Source organism: Thunnus albacares, chromosome 6 (genome assembly GCF_914725855.1).
Source record: "Thunnus albacares chromosome 6, fThuAlb1.1, whole genome shotgun sequence".
In the NCBI taxonomy this organism is placed as follows: domain Eukaryota; kingdom Metazoa; phylum Chordata; class Actinopteri; order Scombriformes; family Scombridae; genus Thunnus; species Thunnus albacares.
The window spans coordinates 15,903,104-15,921,072 of record NC_058111.1 but is presented as its reverse complement, the minus strand read 5'-3'; the positions used below and the strand labels follow the sequence as shown (position 1 = coordinate 15,921,072).

Here is a 17,969-nt window from a genome sequence, read left to right as displayed (position 1 = left end):
TCACCATAAAGCCAGAGAAACTCCTGAGGCGCTGTCTCTGTACACCGGTATAAAACATGTGATTGTGCACCACAGGGTGAATAGTTGAGGAGTCCATGTGAGCCTCTGTTTCTGTGAAATTGTTTTCCTTATAGCTACAGACGTCAGGCAACAAGCCAGTTCAATTTCCTCAGTTGAAGGTAAAAAGAAACTGGAATTTCTTTTGCAGCTGATTAATGCTTGTTCTTAGCAGGGAGGCAACCTGGACCAGAATCAGGTATGTTGTTTCATAAATATTGGTCTTTGCTGAGCACAGAGGGTGGACGTTTTAAAGGCTCAGAGTCAAGTAGTCAAACTGGGAGGTGGATTCTTTGGGACAAGACAAGACCGGCAACTACAAAGAATACACAGTAAGGAAGGAATTATACAATAATAAAGTGTAAAAGAGCAATAAGTTTAAAACTACAAACATCTATGAATATATCTATAAATCTGCAGGAAACTGAAACTGCACCTGACTAAAGTTTTAGTCAGTTGATTAGTTAATTCATCTGCAATAATTGTGATAATCAAGTAATTCAGTAGATCAGTTTTCAGTCAAAAAATGCTGCACATTTGTTTAATTCAATATTCAAAGTTTGACAAGACAATAATAAGTCAGATCAAGTGTAAATAGTAAAACAATTCACAAAATTTTCAAGAAATAAAGATGATTAAAATTTAATAAAATGAAATAGATTTAAAATCAATAATAATAATAATAATAATAATAATAATAGTAATAATATAAAAAACTAGATATAATAATAATAATCATAACAATAATAATAATAATAATAAAGTTACATTCCACCGCTGGTTTTGTTCAGATAAAACAAGAGACTTGAAGATGTTTTCTGACATTTCACAAACTAAACAATCAATGAATCAAGTAAATAATGAAACAATAATGGAAATAATGTGACAGTTTACAGTTTTATGACCATTAATACAACCTGAGCTCACAGAAATACGTGAAATGACCACAACCTCTTAACACCACATTACGTGCTGGTGGCACGTAATGTGTTAAAATAATGTAGGTTACCGTGGAAACGACGCCAACGGAAAGTCAATTAGGATCCTTTGTGGTGGTGGACACATGAATGCCCTGATTCAACAATGTCACACAAAGGGAGGTGGTTAATGTTGTTTTCTAGTATAGAAAACTGTGTTTTATTGTTGACTGAATTTATTAGAGCACCTTAGTTACTTTTTAGTTCTCTAAAAACTTTGTGTTGTGTGTGATAAAACTGTTTGATATAATGAGGAAGGTTTAAGATTGTTCCCTTATGTTATTAAGAAGGCAATTATATTCCTGTTTTATCATTTTCCCCTAATGATAATAATAATAATTAAAACTATGATAATATGAATATTGGAGCTCCTACATCATCTGTGTTAAATAAATATTTGCAGTTGCCTGTACATCGTTGCAAGGCTGATAAATAGTTATATATTTCTCAGATGTATTTTCTTTCATAACAACAATAATAACGACAAAGGATCCTAATTGACTTTCCATTGTTTCCATGGTAGCCTACGTCATTTTAACACATCACCACCACGTAATGTAGGTGATGTGAGGTAATTTGGGACATCAGGTATAATGGGACATATAAGCTTTGAGGCACTCTGCTCTTTAAATATTAGCAGCCAATCACTGAAAAGGTCATTGAATTGTTGCTACAATACTACTTAACATAAAACAATCACCGTCCCATTTTATCAAACAGCGTTTTGTAAAATGGGACAAGAATTTCAGCTAAATTGGGACAGTTGTTTAAGTGTTAATATTTGCAATAAGATTGTGATTTAATCAATTTTATAGGCTTTTTCTTGTATTATTTTGACCATGTCACACATTTTGCCTTACACATATACACAACACGCTAAGCTAATGTACATTAGTCTAGGCTAATGTGCATTAGCCTAAGCTAATGTGTGTACATTAGCCTAGGCTAATGTATGTACATTAGTCTAAGCTAATTAGCCATGTCACACATTTTGCCTCGCACAGATACACAATATGCTAGGCTAATGTGCATTAGCCTAAGCTAATGTAGGTAAAAAAAAGTTAATCAGAGTTTATTCATTCATGCTAGCTCTGTTCACTTGCTAGCTCTGAACAGTTTAGTAGCCTAAATCTAACATTTTGTAAAACTATTTATTATAGACATGGTACCAAGGAAAGAGACAGGGAAGAAAAGACAGGGAGAGAATGTCAAGGTAAAATACAATCAGTGGAGAGAGGACAGGATGGAGGGTGCCATTAAAGAATATAGGGAGGCAGTGGAGGCAGGGCAGAATCCCAAACTAAGATTCTTGGCAAGGGCATGGGACGTGCCAAAGTCAACTTTGGCAAGACGGGTCAATGGGAAGATCAGTGGCTCCAAACATGCCTCTGGCAGGAAACCCTACCTGTCAGAGGCAGCAGAAAAAGAACTTTCCAGCATAGTAAAAATGCTATCTCATCGTGGTTTCCCCTTGGGCAAGAAAGATATTCAAAAGCTTGCTTTTAGCTTTGCCAAAGCTAGTGGCATTAAATGCTTTTCGGAAGCCAAGGGTTCAGCTGGTTACCACTGGTTCAACAATTTCATGAAACGTCACAAAGAACTGAAGATCAAAAAACCTGAAAGAAAACCTGGGATGAAATATGAAACATTTAAGAGTTATGTTAAGGTTTAAGGTTAAATCATTTTTTAATTATTTTTGTATTCATACCACACCTGATTCCCTATTTTACTCTGTTCAGCCCTTCTATTACTATGTTCAATTGTACTATATACTATATGTTCAAATAAAAAAAAATATTTCAGCTGAACATGAATGTCCCACTTTACCTTACCAGTTGTCCCATTTTACCTGAACATGCCAACAACGTGAGAGAAGGGATCTTGGTGTGTTTGAAGGTCTGTAGTTTCTAAACAAGTATACTTTACAACATAATTTCAAAAGAGGAATACTGCAGAGATTCGTGAAAATTTATAAAAACATTGGCGGAGTGAGTAACTAGCTTTTTTGATGGTCTCCTGGTAATTTTACCAAAAAGTGTCCCAAATTACCTGATTCATGACAACAATAATAACGACAAAGGATCCTAATTGACTTTCCGTTGTTTCCATGGTAACCTACATCATTTTAACACATCACCACCACGTAATGTAAGTGTTCAGAGGTCGTGGTCATTTCATTTCGTGGTATTTCTGTGTGTATCGGGTTGATTAATTAATTACAGCAGGCTACACGTCACATGTTATGAAGCAGAGCTGACAGGACAGGTGAGTGTTCAGGCCGATGACCAGGGGGGACAAACCGCCTTTCAACCTGCAGTTCCGTCTTCAGGGACAACAGTTTGTTTGTTTGCTGTCTTCAAATAGCCATTAACTAACAGCAGTTGCTGTCTGACGTGTTGTGTGATGATGATGATGATGATGATGATGATGCCAGAAGCGCTCAAAGTTTGTGAGGACAGAGGTTGAAGCTGAACTCCGTGGATGCAGGTGAGGTCATGTAGCAGCATAAGTTTGTCTCTGACTAACTGTTAGATGAAAAAAGCTTCATATTTCTATCAGAATAGTTCATGTTGCTGATCAAATGTATTGAATTCTCTTTTCTCGTTGACTGTATGGATTCTTGCTAATTTGGTGGCAATTAATGTATGAAGTAAATGTGAAGCAACAACCAGTAACTGTTGCTCATTTTTAATTGTGCATATTTGTTAATGGTGACTAGAGCTGCAACAATTTGTCGATTAATCGATTTGTTGGCAGCTATTACATTACACTATTACATTTTTAAGAGGAAAATTTCCTAATTAAATGTGAATATTTTCTGGTGTCTTCAGTCTTCTATGACAGTAAACTGAATATATTTAGGTTGTGGACAAAACAAGAGATTTGAGGTTGCGTGTTGGGCTTTTGGGTAACAGTGATCAACATTTTTCACCATTTTCTGAAATTTATAGACCAAACAAGAAAGTAATCAACAGATTAATCAATACTGAAAATAATCCTTAGATGCAGCCTTAATGTGAGCACCAGAAATTCATGATACATCCTACATTAAATCATCTTTAGTTTGTTTTGTAGCCTAATCATTTATGTTTTATAGTCACCTACTATTAATACACTGCAGAAACACACACTTCAGCTTTAAAAAACTTTTAAAGAATGAATCTAAAAGGTAATATTTAAGAAAATGTGAACATATATAAAGTTAGAGTCAAACTTGATATTCTGTGCAAAATACATTCAACATATATCAATTAATTATTCTGAGTCATTTTTTAAGAAGAAATATTCCAAATTCTCTGATTCCACCTTCTCAAATGTGAATATTTTCAGGTTTCTTTAGTCTTCAATGATAGTAAACTAAACATCTTTGATAATGAATGTTTGTTGGGACAAAACTAGAATCTAAAGACATTTTTCACAGTTTTCTTAAACATTATGGACCAAATAGCTAATCGATTAATCAAGAACAGAACTGACCAATTAATCAGTAATGAAAATATTTAGTTTCAGCCCTACTGTGATTAAGCCTTAAAAGTGTATTCAGTCTGTTGACCAATCAGCTGATGCCTGAAACCATTAGGTTTCAGGCTGATGCACATGCAAACATGAAATATAAACAAATGGAGGAAGCGCTCATAAAAACGTTGTTAGGTATGATAATTTATCAAACCACTGAATATATTTAATCCATGCTGTCATCTTTATCTTGTGGTGGAATGAAGACTACATTTATAGAGTTAAAGGGTCTCTGAGGTGACAGAGGTGAGAGCTTCTCTGTGCAGCCATTTTTAGGTTTTAGTTACTTTAACCCTTTCATGCATGAATTAAGATAACCTCAGTCAGGATTTTTTTCCCTAAGTGTTTTACTCTCCTTTCAGCATGAAAAAAAATATTTAAGCTTCATATTTTTTAAACATGCATTTGTCAAGGAGTTTTTCACATGTCCACTCAGGTGGACAGCATGCGTTTGAGTTTTCAATTGAAGGAATATGTATTTAACAAACCAATGAATAAAATGATATATTATTTGAAAACTAAAAAAAATAATATATATTTTCAAAGCTGTTAAACTAATGTTTTAGCATATTCTAATACTGTTCAATGCAATGCAAAAATGTTGAACCTTGGTCCTAAGTCCTCAGCCTCTCCCCTCTGTCTTACTGCATTTATTAGCACATGAGCTACAGATGACTTGAAATGCAGAAGATCCTTCTTTTCTAATCCAGACATTTTTTGAGGTGCCAGGCATTTCCTCAGCATCCTCAGGATCCTTAACCCACTTAGCCCCCTCAGCATCCTCAGCATTCTCAGCTCCCTCAGTATCCTTAGCCCCCTCAAAACTGCAAATTATCATAACATAAATCAATTGATTTACAGACAAAAAAGTTACTGCAGATGAAGTATTTTGAAGAACAACAAAGTTGCAGTAACAGTATAATTGTAGTTGAAATATAGTCAGTGATGCATGATGTCCAATTTAGTTGACAGATGATTAATCACCATTTTCTCCCAACATACAATCAATACTTGGAAATTTTAACAGTTTTGTTACTCCTTAGTTGTTACTTGATGTTACAAAATTTTATTCACCTGCAAGGGTCTACTACCATGAAAGGATTGGCAAGATATTCCTGAGCTGCCGAGCGTTTCCGGCCGGCCGGCGGTCATCTTTGTTTTGAGTAATTTGTGTTGCACTCACAAAGGCTGGCCAATTGGATGGAAGTGTATGGGATGACACACTAGTGTCCACTGTGGTGGCTGATGTGCAACTATATATATAAGAAAATGGGTATTGAATAGCTGTCCACAGTAGTGACCACTATGCATGAAAGGGTCAAATAGAACCACAAGCATCAGCAGTTTTGTTTAATTTGTTTTTTGGGGAGATGTTTTACAGGAGATGTGCTCACTTTTCACACTTTCACTCAGATTTGTTTAATGATTCATCTTTTCTGCCATTAAAGCATCCTCTGACATGTCATGACTGTCATTATGACTGGACTTATGTCCTGTATTAACTATTATGACACGGTAGATTAGGTCTTAGAACATCCTGTATTAATCATTCCCTGGATCTTCATTAAATTGAATGGGCTAAAATTAGACACAAATTTACCTTATTTGAACTTAGAGACTGTGTCAGTTGTGAGTGAGAGTTTCCACAAAGGATATTTCTGTCAACTGGTGCTTGTTATGCCGGTGTATGTTGGTTCAGGCCTCTTAAGTTTAGACCTTAATGCGGAAATGAATACTTAGATGTTCATTATAAAAAAAGAGGGGGGGGGGGGGGGGGGGGCATATTAAGCTTACATCAGCTTGTCAGCAAGGTAGAAAAACATGTTGCAAGCGAAGCGTTCAGAGCGACTGAAGCCGGACTGTTTACTTTCAGAGAGCATTTCTACATACGTTAACCTCAACTTTTGGAACTTTGACCATGTTAAACATAGATATCCGATATCATACCAGTATATAAATAACATAAAATCACTAAAAGCATGATACGTCCACTACCAAAAATGAATCATATAACTAAGTGTAATGTAAAAGGGGTCAGGGGTAGAGACAAACCCACAGAGTTCCCCTCAGCACTACGCTTCATTTTAACATCTTTTAGCTCATTGTTTTAGTTTTCTGACCTGCAAATTTGTTGCGTTGGTTGCATCTCGCCCAACCTCACTGTACAGCACCAAACTGCAGACGACATCCGCGACTAGTTGGTGAACATAGAGGAGCATTTAGCAGTTACAGAGTGAGATGATTCTCTCAGGAGTTGGTGGAGACCATAACAGAGCTAAAACGAGAATGAATATTAAGTACAAGTGTTGTATTTTCAGTTTGTTCAGCTGCAACAAGTGGCTAAAATAATGCATCTTTTAAAGAAACCATAGGAGACATGTGGTGCTACAGTTGGTGCTAAAGGTGTAACTAGGCTACCAGTGGCCTCTTTCTGTTTGGGGACAGTGGCAAGTGATCAAATGCTTCCTCGCTGGGTCTTTCCTTGGGCTTAGCCGTGCCTCAGGAATGTGCTGGCATGCTGGTAGAACAGTAGGGATTTATCCGTGGTGTCAGCCCCTATCTGGCCTGTTGATTCGCAGTCCACTGGACTGCAACAAACCCCCGCGCACTGGCACACAAGAGCAGGACCTGATGGGACTGCAGCATCACTGTGGGATCATGAGTGCTGAGAGGGGGGCAGAGACGGTGCACCACCACTAATAAATACAAAAACAGCCTTTAAAGGAATAATTTGACATTTTGAGAAAAACGCTTGTTTGCTTTTTTTTTTCCATTTTTGTCCTCAGACAGAGCCAGGCTAACTGTTTCCATGTTTCCAGTCTTTATGTTATGTTAAAGTCCCTCTCCACTCAAAAATGTGGTTTTCCTTTTGTTCCTTCACTGTGCAGAATGATGTATGTGCAGAATTTGACACTAAAAGGCTGTTTTCACATTTATCTGCTGAAAGTGGAAATTTTCTCAGTGTTCATTGAATATCTGACTGTAAGGGGTGGGCCCATGAGCCTGATTTAGCCAATCCTGGTCCAGTATTCAACTTCGACTAGTGTAATGTGGAAACTTGAAGCCTCCAGTGCACAGATGCTGAGAATGGACTTTACCGTGAAGTAGGAGACATCTTGTGTCCAGCAGTTAAACTTCTGAAATGAAATAAATTTGCATATTCATAGATACTGCCAATTTTAATTAGGTAGAAAGAGTAGATGATGTTTTAAGGATTTTAACATAGTAATCAAACTTTTATGTGTGGAAAAAACATATCAGACACACATTATTGTTTCAGGCAGAGTGTTTTTATGTCTTAATAAATGTGTGGAGGGATCTTTAAGCTAACCATCTCCTGGCTTTAGTTTCATGTTTGGCAACTTTGAGATAAAGTTCTGTTAGGTTCAGACTGAAATATCTCAACAACTATTTGATGAATTTCCATAAAGTTTTGCACAGATATTCATGATCCCCAGAGAATCAATCCTAAAAACTTTGGTGATCTCTTAACTTTTCATCTAGTGCCATCATCATGTTAAATTTTTAATGTGTCCAATACTTTTGATTTATTACCAAATACCTGCAAAACTAATAACATTCCCATCATCCGCAGCTATACTTTCTGTTTCATGCTAAATAAATAGCAAATGTTAGCATGCTAACATGCTAATCTATGAAGGTGAACATTGTAAACATGACACCTGCTAAACATTAGCATGTTAGCATTGTCATTGGGGCTGTAACTCACAATTATTTTCATTATCGATTAATCTGTTTATTATTTCCTTGATTAATCAATTTGTCATTTGGTCTTTAAAATGTCAGAAAATGCTAAAATATGTTGATCACTTTCTCAAAGCCCAAGATGCAACTTAGAACATCTTGTTTTTAGTCCACAACCCAAAGATATTCAGTTTACTATCATAGACGCCTAAAGAAACCAGAAAATATTCCCTTTTATGAAGCTGAAACCAGAGAATTTTAGTATTTTTTCTTTTAAAAATGACTTAAAATCAAAATAGCTGGCAATTAATTTTCTACGCTTTACTCTAATTGACATTGTGAGCATATCAGCATTTAGCTAAAAGCACTGCTGTCCTATTGTCAGACAGATTCTGTAAATTATATAATATGAGAGTTTGTGGTAGGTCAACAGGACAAATACCCTGATGAAGTATTTAGGGGGAAAAAATAATAGTGTGAAACATCAGAGATTTCCATTGTTTTGCAGCTCAACCCAGAAAATATTGAGAAAATGCTGAGAAAAAGTATTTAACTGCAGCCAAGTTGAAGGCTATTTCTAAAATGGTGACATATTGTGTGTCTGTGATGTTTAATAGTTTACTTGTTGTACAGCTGTGAGTTGTACAACACAATTTTAAGCTGTATTACTAATTATTTCTACATTACTGAGGAGTATCAAACCACCTGATGGTTTTAGTACTGATGATCACATCTATAACACTGCACTGGATGTAAATGTCCCAAAAGCTGTGAGGCCTAACTGGCCTAAGAGGGTCTCGCCTTAACATCTGATTATGTAATCCTGGCAACACAATGGGGATTTAATTAGTGCAAATTAGCTTCACTCGACCGGCTCAGTGTCGTGTATAAAGGGTGGGTGGGCTGTGTGATCGTCCGCTGAAGGTATTTTCTCCCACCAACTAGCTGAGGAGGGAATGCAAACAGGGATAACTGAGGAGAGGACGATACCACCCACCCCCCTCCCCAACTCACATGACTACGATTAGAGCAGAGGAGGAGTGTGGTGGGACAGACAGAGGGAGAGATGGTGAGCACGATGAATGACATTTTTCCGACTTCAGCGCACAGATCACATCCAAGAGCCCAACTTGCCTTTGATTGCCAGCTGAGGGTTGTCCACTTTTCTGGGGTAATTAAGATTCAAACTATGGACTGATAACACTGATATTTGATGCATTTGTCTTAAATTTTGATTACCATGTGTTACTTGTGCAAAGTTTGTTATGAGTCACATGTGCAATCTGTTTTATTCATGAGTTACAGTATGTTGTGTGTGCAGGAGTGAATACAGTTAGTTCCATTTATAGTTAGATTTTAATTTAATATTGGTGGAAAATAACTAAGAACATTTACTCAAATACTGTACTTAAGTACAGTTTTGATGTACTTGTACTTTACTTGAGTATTTCCACTTTATGCAACTTTATACTTTTCATTACATTTGAATATACATTTCAGAGGGAGAGATTGCACATTTTACTGCTGTACATCTGACAGATATAGTTTGCAGATTAATATTTCACATACAAAACATATGATCACAGTATGAAATATAAGCAGCAGCATATACAGCTGTTAAATTATCTCCACTTTAAGCAGCTGCAACACAATTAAAATGCTTACACATTCTTGCATCATTCATAATAATCCAATAACATAATTTATCTAACCAAGGAGGGTTGAATCAAGGTTAACTGGACTTGGTTGAAGATACTTGAAGACGTTTCATCCAAGGGGCTTCTTCAGTTCTAACCGGCTGGTGGGGAGTCCCAGGTATTCAACCTGTCTGGGGTCATTGTCAAGGTCATTGATACCACTTGGTTCGTTGGTGCTCCTGGCTGGTTTCTCCACTTTGATGTAGATCGCTTCCTTCACTCCTCTTTCAACATCAAAGTTGAGAAACAATCCCTCAACAGAGGAGAAGGTTTACGGCACCACTTATCCCCCATCTACACTCCAACTACTGTTGTTTACACTTGGCCTCAGGTGATTCCAACAACTAACAACTGTTGTGTCAACAGTTGGGAGCACTAACAAACCAAGTCGTATCAAGTAAATGGTAAATAGACTGCACTTATATAGTGCCTTTCTAGTCTTCTGACTACTCAAAGCGCTTTTACACTACAAGCCACATTCACCCGTTCACACACATATTCATACACTGATGGCAGGGGCTGTCATGCAAGGTATCAACTTATGCATGAGCACTATTTGAGCACTTTGGGGTTCAGTATCTTGCCCGAGGACACTCCGACACTTCGAGGAGCTAGGAATCGAAGCGCCAATCTTCCGATAAGTGGATGACCTGCACAACCTCCTGAACCACAGTTGCCCCACAAATCAAGGACCTTGATAACGAGGTTAAATACCTGGCATTTCCCACCAGTCAGTTAGAACTGAAGAAGCCCCATGGATGAAACATCTTCAGGTATCTACAACCAAGTCCAGTTGCCCTCGATTCAAACCCTCCTTGGAGAACCAGGACCTGGATGACTGAGAATCTTCATAGATATAATTTATCTAACACTCTCGGGGAGCTTTTGCACATTTAGGGTTTAATTATTTTTCTTTTTTCTCTCTCAGATTTGACTATTATTGATTTTTTTATATTACACCCATGTGTGTTGTTTGTATGTATGAAGTAATTTAGTGCCTATACTCTCAGTTGCAGGTATGAGGGTGCTACACTGGTGCGTACTGGGACTGACCACCCTGCTGTTGGCGTGTGAGGTCACCATCAGTCAGCTGTGCAACTCCCTCATCACCCTGGTGGTTGCGTTCCAGACACTCTTCATCCTCATGTGGATGGCTCTTCCTCCTATTCAAAGTGCAAATGTAAAAAGATCTCAGCCTTCCTCTCTGGACGCAGCTGCGTCTCCTCCACATGCTCCCTCCTCATCATCAGCACTTCCTTCCATCCCGGCCACAGAGTCATCCATCGAACCTTCACGTGTCCTGCAGACAGCCACCGATGAGTCAAGCGTTCCTGTTGAACCTCCCAATCCTCAGCCTAACCACGAAACAGCATCAGTGGTCAACTCTCATGAGCTCATCTCCCCAAATATCTCTCCTCCAGCTCTCGTCTGCGGCCTGTCCTACGCTGACAGCAGGTCTGAGGCTTTCGGAGCTTTCTTTAATGTTCTCGTCCTGGCCTCTCTTAGTATGTCATACTTGCTGGAAATCATCGGCTTTTTCATGGATCCTGAACCAGTACAGCGCCCCCTGCTGCTTGTGGTTGTCGGAGCTGTCAGTCTGCTCCATAAAATCTTGGTGCTCGGGCTGAACTGGGATCAGCTGCAGGGCGAAAGGGGCTGGGCCGCCAGGGGGCAAGAGACCGAATGTCACCTTGAAGTCAACCACAAAGGTAACATTACCAACAATATTTCATCTCATCTGAAATAGTAGACGACATGTTCACAAGAGAGCTGACTGTCCATGCAACTTTCCAACAACACCCCGTCATGAGTATTTATAAGTCTTTATTAATGATTGATAAATATTTGCTAATGCTTTATAGCTCATCAACTTTTGGGTTGCCAGGTTGTGGCTGATGTTTATCCTCCTCCGGTAGTACACTTACTTTGTCTTTTTAGCTCTTAAGTTTGTTAGAAAGAACCCTCCACTGGATTGTTTGACATCTGACCTTCTGCAAAACTAAAGACTTGGTGTATTATTATAAGAAGCTGTTATTAATTACTTATTAACATTTCCAACTGCAGAATTGATGGTCTGTTAGAAAGTGAAAAACTCATGACTTTTTATCAATGACTTGACTATTTCTGGCCTACCAGAGAGATTTTCTACAACATGGAAAACCCAACAATTACTTCTTATTAATGGTTTATAACTGATCTAAAACATCAGTAAATTACATATAAAACCTTTATAATGAGTGATTAGAAAGTAGTACCCAATAACTTACTTACATACTAGTTATAATCCATGGTAGAAATGAATTACTCAAGTACTGTACTTTACAATTTTGAGTTACTTGTGCTTTTCTTGAGTACTTAAATTTTCAGCAACTTTGTAGTTCTATTCCACTACATTTCCGAGGGAAATTCTACTCTGCATTTATCTTAAAGCTTTAGTTAATGTCAAAGAACAGTGAAACATGTGAAAGTCAAAACTCAGCCCTAAAATTTATTTTTTTTGTTCATGACATCAACTGTCTGTTATTAGGGAAAAGAAACACAATGACTGTGTTGTATGTAACAGTGTGTAAATTATTATCTGTTACATAAAACTCATTTTATTTTATTCATCTCATCAGGATGGTTTAATTTCACTACGACACTACTGTACTCGGCTAAAAGAAACTACAACAGCCATAATTCATGTAGGCTATGGACAACAGTGCCTGTCTGTGGGCAAACCCAAAATAATATTTCACAACAATCAGTTTTTAATGTTTTATTAGTGACTAATCAAAACTCAGGTTTAGTCTAATTTTCAGGACAAACAGGACAGAATTCAGGATTTGGGAAAACTGCTCGTAATTCGGAACTGTCCTCAATTTTTCAGGACGTCTGGTCACCCTAATCTGAGTACTTCCTCCACCACTAGTTATAATGTTATACTAAGTGTCAGAAAAGGTCACATGAAAACAGCATACTCACAGTTTTCAAACTATGGTTTTAATGAGGATTTTAGCCTTAAATTTGACTTTAAAGGAATAGTTAGACATTTTGGGAAATACAATTATTCACAGAGTGCCAGATGAGAGTCTGTAAAATATGAAGCTAAACACAGTAGTCGGGTAGCTTAGCTTAGCACAAAGACTGGAATCAGAGGGAAAGAGCTAGCCTGACTCTGTCCAAAGAGAACAAAAGCACATTATATCTCATTTGTTCAATTCATACAAAAAGCAAAGTGTAAAAATGACACATTGTTAGCTGTTTCCCCTTGTTTCCAGGCTAAGCTAAGCTAATAGGATGCTAGTTGTAGCGTCATAGTTATCGTACAAACATGAGAGTGTTATCGAAGCTAACTCGTGATTTTTCTGACTGGAATATGGACACATGACATCCAGTTTCAGTTGGTTAACAACATAAATCTAATTGATCTAATATGAGATACAGTAGTTAGTTGTTAAATGTGTGACTATCAAACTTTTCATTGTAGTTTAGGATTTAAGTCTAATGTCATGTTTCTGGTTTAAGACATGTTGCTGCAGTTCTAGTGAATTAATTTTGTAAAATGTGGCGTATTTAACAGCTCACCATGATGCATGAAGCATATTTGAAAATGCTTTTGCACTTTTTTCCACCATAAATATGTTCAATTACAGAATTAAGATGCTATTAAAATTGACAAAGTTCAGCGTGAGTTTCAAGTTAAGTGTAAAGTTAAGTTAAGTGTAAATGTGCTTGTCCAGGTGATGATATTGCTCTGACATGTTTCACTTTGAAGTAGCTGCCAAGTGTATATTCAGCTGTAAGGAACATCAAACAGTGTCCATGTTTGTTTTTCATTCCTCTGTTCGACTCCCACAGCCTTGGCTGAAGAGGAAAACCAGACTGAACCACGGCAAGTCCTGGATGATGTTAGCCAAGTCCAATCTGCTGTGGACGACGTGCTCCACAACGGGGCGCTTGTCCTCTGCAACCCGGGAGCCTCCACTATCCCTGAAACTGACTCTCAGGCCCCAGAGCAACAGCGAGAGGTCCACCCGCACCCAGCAGCTCCACAGGACAGCCAGGACTGTGAAGTAGAGAAGGGCGTTGTGGATTTGAAGGCCCGCAAGTGTGAGAGTCATTCAAAAGACATCGCAGAGATTTCTAAAGACAGTACCTGCGTAGGACATCTCGGTAAGGCAGATGTGTCTCCCTTAGTGTCCCTTGGAGAAAGAGACATTTGAATTCAATGCACATGTGTTTTTTTTAAAGATTTGGTCTTCATATGTGACCAAAATGAAACCGTCTGTTTGCTGTGTGTGAGATGTGTTTGTGCAGGTGAAAATATTCTTACGTGAAACAAATATTGACAAAACAATCTCACCATAAAGTCCATTAGTTGCTATTCTGGAGCTTCTCGGCAGATTTCCCAGCTATCATTGTATTGTAGATGTTGTGTCTGTATGTACATACCTGTGGGGAAATTTGATCATCTGCAGCTTCATGTCAGCTGGGTAAACTCCATGTGCTGAGGAAGATCGTGTGAAAGCTCAAAAGCTCCATTAAGGCTACTAATGGACCTTGTGTTGAGATTGTTTTTCCAGCTGCTGTTTCCATGGTGAAGAATGAACTTTCAATCAAAACATCATCAGTGTGATTATTTTACACATGATTTTGCACATAATTGCCATATTGTGAAACGTAAATTTGAAAATATATTATCAGTGTGAAAAAGATTGACTCAACTCAGCCAGAAACACTGTTTGTACTTCACATCTATCTTGTAAGGGCTCTAAACATAAAATGCTTTATTCTCTAGTGGGAGATGACGTAATGAAAATGTGATGTTTTCCCATGTACTTATGTTTTATTTATAATCTGTACTGTAGCTCTGATCACATGTTTTAAAAAAAGGACTTAAAAGTCATGTGTTTTTATGTTCTTTCCCTTTCAGACAATGAAAAAGCAGTCTGCAAGTCAACGCATCACAATGAGAGCCCTGTGCCAAGCAGCCGGTGGCCGGTCTGTCTCCTTTTATTCGTCTTCGTCATTCAGGACCTGTTAACCTCCGTTCTCGGTCTGATCAACAGCCTGGTGATGCTGCTGGTCGGTCCACACTGCCTCCACAGCTCTGGGCCCTGCAGCCTACTGGTTTACCTGGATCCTTGCCTCTCCGTACTGGCTGTGATTACATTGATGACCATAGTTACGCCACAGGTCAGGCTATGTGCGTTTATATCATTCCATTTAGTTTAAATGCTTTTAAGCACATAGCTGAAGCTCCCTGTTGCTCACATTAAACACAGCTGTATCCAAACCAGTAATGAAATTTGCTATTGTTGAACTGGTAAATCTCCTCTCCAGGGTCGCAGGTTTGGGCTGCTGCTGCTACAGGGCATACCTCCACACATTTGTGTGTCTGATCTTGGACAGAGGATTATGAGTGTGCCTGGAGTGCAGGCCGTGCATGACCTCCACATCTGGCAGCTGACTGATTCATTGACGGTGGCCTCTGTGCATGTGCACTGCCATGCTGGGTTTCCGACACACAGGTAAAGTGGCAAAATTTGACTTTCGTACTGGTACAGGACAATATACACACAAATATTATCAAAAAATGGTGCAAGGCTTTAGTATATTTCCTGGCAAAATACATGATAAACTACCAGCTTCCAACTGCACAGTACACACCTCCCACCAACATGAGTCAGCTGTAACACTAAACACCACATGCTGCAACTGAGAGTACATGAAAACTAGTTAGAAAGTGAACAGATAAGACAAATAGACTGCTAAGAGTAATGGATGAGTGACGCATGCTACTCCAAGTACTAACTTGACCAACCCCACTGAAAAAAGAGAAAGAGACAATCCCAAGATGACTGTTTGTCATTGTCATACAGTTAATTGTGTTAAATAACATCCATTTTTTTAAATATCATTATCATTATCCTCTGTAGGATTAAGATTGTACTTCCCAAAATAATACATACCTGCTCTAAGGAAAGAAATCTGAGGTTTTATTGTTTAACATTCTTAAAACGGCACTGGGCAACCTCAAACATTTATTGCTCTAAATGGCACTGAGAGATCTGACATCAATAAACTATATGCAGCATGCTGGTGTTTGTGGGCTTTTTATAAGTTTTGTATTCCACTGATTTATCACTTCCTCTGCGGTGAAGAGTCCATGCTCGATAAAAGACTTTAATTTGGCCAGTCTGGGGAAATCGTCTAGATATGAGCTGGGAGGGATGGGATGTTCTTCTTTGTGTGGTACATGCATTAATATATATATATAGATATGTTTTCAGCCTGAGTAGAACAAAGCATTTTACAAAGCCTTTCATTCACTAAAGCACACACAAACACTCTCAAACTAATAGTGGTTTGTAAATACATATATTTTTAGAGTTAAATCTCCATTAATAGACCTTTTGAGCCACAACAAGTTGTAAACACAACATTGGCCTACAATCGCAGTATGGAGTTGTTTTTGAATAATTACATATTCAGCAGATACGGGGTGACGTGAGCATTCATTGCAACCCAGTATTCACTCTCCTTTTATCTTTGTTTATGCTCTCTAATAACTCCTGAGGAAAACATCTGGCTCGTTAGCTGCAAATTGCTCCACTATGTTCTCCAGCTAGTCACTAACTTTATCTGTCTGCTGTTTGGTGCTGGGCAGGAAGCTTACAGGGAGTTTAACAGTGCTTTTTTGCTAAAAAATAGAGCAGTGAGAGACAAACAAAACTATGAAGTTGCAGACCAAAAAACCAAAACAATGAAAGACGCTGAAACGCTCCGTAAGGCTGAGGGGAAACTACAAAGTCAGGTGATTCTATGTGGGTTTGTGATCTTTTTCACTTCGACAAAGTCATTTAAATGTATAAAAATATTGATTGGTGCAGCTTTAAGTTTAGCCTGATGTGGCTCCAAAGCGATTATCCTGCTTATCTATTGCTGCAACCATGACAAAAACAAGATCCTTTTCATGTTATATTTTTTTCTCATTATTAGTAGGTACCAAATTATTCAGTTTTAACAAGAAAGTTTTCCTGTTATAACAACATGTCATTTTATCTTCTGATCTCAAACAGAAGACAACGTGGCACATCAGTTAGAATAATTGGCAAATACTTGTTTATATGGTTTGATTAAGTTTTTATTTCATGTTGAGCACAGCTAAAGGTATGATCCATCCATTACTGCATCTATACCTGTTTATCCTGTGCTGGGTCGCAGGGGGTTGGAGCCAGTCACAGCTCACATTGGGCAACAGGTGGGGTCGACCCTGGACAGGACATCAGTGTCACAGAGCAGACACATACAGACAGATAATTCACATATAGAGGTGGTTGGTGACTATTTTCATATGTTTGTTTTTGTCCAGATTAAACCTACATGTTTTATTAATGTCCAGGTGTGCTGATCTGATGTCGGGGGTCACCAAAGTGCTGCAGAGTGTAGGAGTGAGCTGCTGCACCGTACAGCCAGAGTTTGTTGCCTGCTCAGCATCCTCTGCAGGCAGCCAGGGTGGCGCTTCCCCAGTCGTCGAGGACCCCTCCCTGCCTCCTGTCCTGGCCTGCAGCCTGGCCTGTGGAGAGGCCTGTGCTGGGAGTATGTGCTGCACTCCCGTCGGGGAAACAAAAACAAAGGAAGAGCCTGAACAGACACCGGTGATCGAAAACACCAATCAATGACCGTCGGTTTTAGCAAAATTACACTGGAGGAAAATAAATGAATGATCCAGATGTCCAGATGGTGAATGGAGAAATCAACATATTTGAAAGTGTCATTTCTATCATGACTGCTCATTTTCATTGAAATATGTTAGTTTTATTACATTAACAGGTGTTACACCAAAGATTCCTGCGTAATATCAAGTCTGTCAAAGGATTAACTGGAAAGATTTTTATGTTGCATCATTTGTATCTGGAAACTGTATTCTAATAAAAAAAACAAGTGTCTCCTCTCATTTTTAATAAAGGTCAACTTATTTGATCGAGGGAAACTGACAGATCAGAGCAGCAAATTGAAGTACAGAACAGAT

The 17,969-nt window shown here is 38.3% G+C and overlaps 1 protein-coding gene across 5 annotated transcripts; it reads left to right on the top strand.

The window, feature by feature from the left end:
* The first annotated feature begins 234 nt into the window (after positions 1–234).
* On the top strand, positions 235–17,894 carry LOC122984532 (zinc transporter 1). Of its 5 annotated transcripts, XM_044355037.1 has the most exons (8): positions 3,167–3,299; positions 3,399–3,521; positions 9,201–9,324; positions 10,963–11,661; positions 13,793–14,107; positions 14,868–15,130; positions 15,278–15,465; positions 17,340–17,894. In XM_044355037.1, exons 3-8 carry the CDS (start codon positions 9,270–9,272, stop codon positions 17,617–17,619), a joined length of 1,800 nt encoding a protein of 599 aa, XP_044210972.1. In that variant the 5' UTR covers positions 3,167–3,299; positions 3,399–3,521; positions 9,201–9,269; the 3' UTR covers positions 17,620–17,894. The 5 variants fall into 5 exon arrangements, with proteins under 5 accessions (XP_044210976.1, XP_044210972.1, XP_044210973.1 ...); XM_044355038.1 differs by having other exon boundaries at positions 3,167–3,521; XM_044355039.1 differs by lacking the exon at positions 9,201–9,324 and having other exon boundaries at positions 3,169–3,299.
* Positions 17,895–17,969: the final 75 nt, after the last annotated feature.

What these genes read in the sequence shown, in the direction of transcription:
- LOC122984532 (XM_044355037.1), top strand. Translation starts at nt 9,270, where the DNA reads ATGACTACGATTAGAGCAGAGGAGGAGTGTGGTGGGACAGACAGAGGG. An exon ending in TGACCATAGTTACGCCACAG is followed by an intron (nt 15,131 to 15,277) that starts GTCAGGCTATGT and finishes TCTCCTCTCCAG; the next exon opens with GGTCGCAGGTTTGGGCTGCT. An exon ending in GCTGGGTTTCCGACACACAG is followed by an intron (nt 15,466 to 17,339) that starts GTAAAGTGGCAA and finishes ATTAATGTCCAG; the next exon opens with GTGTGCTGATCTGATGTCGG.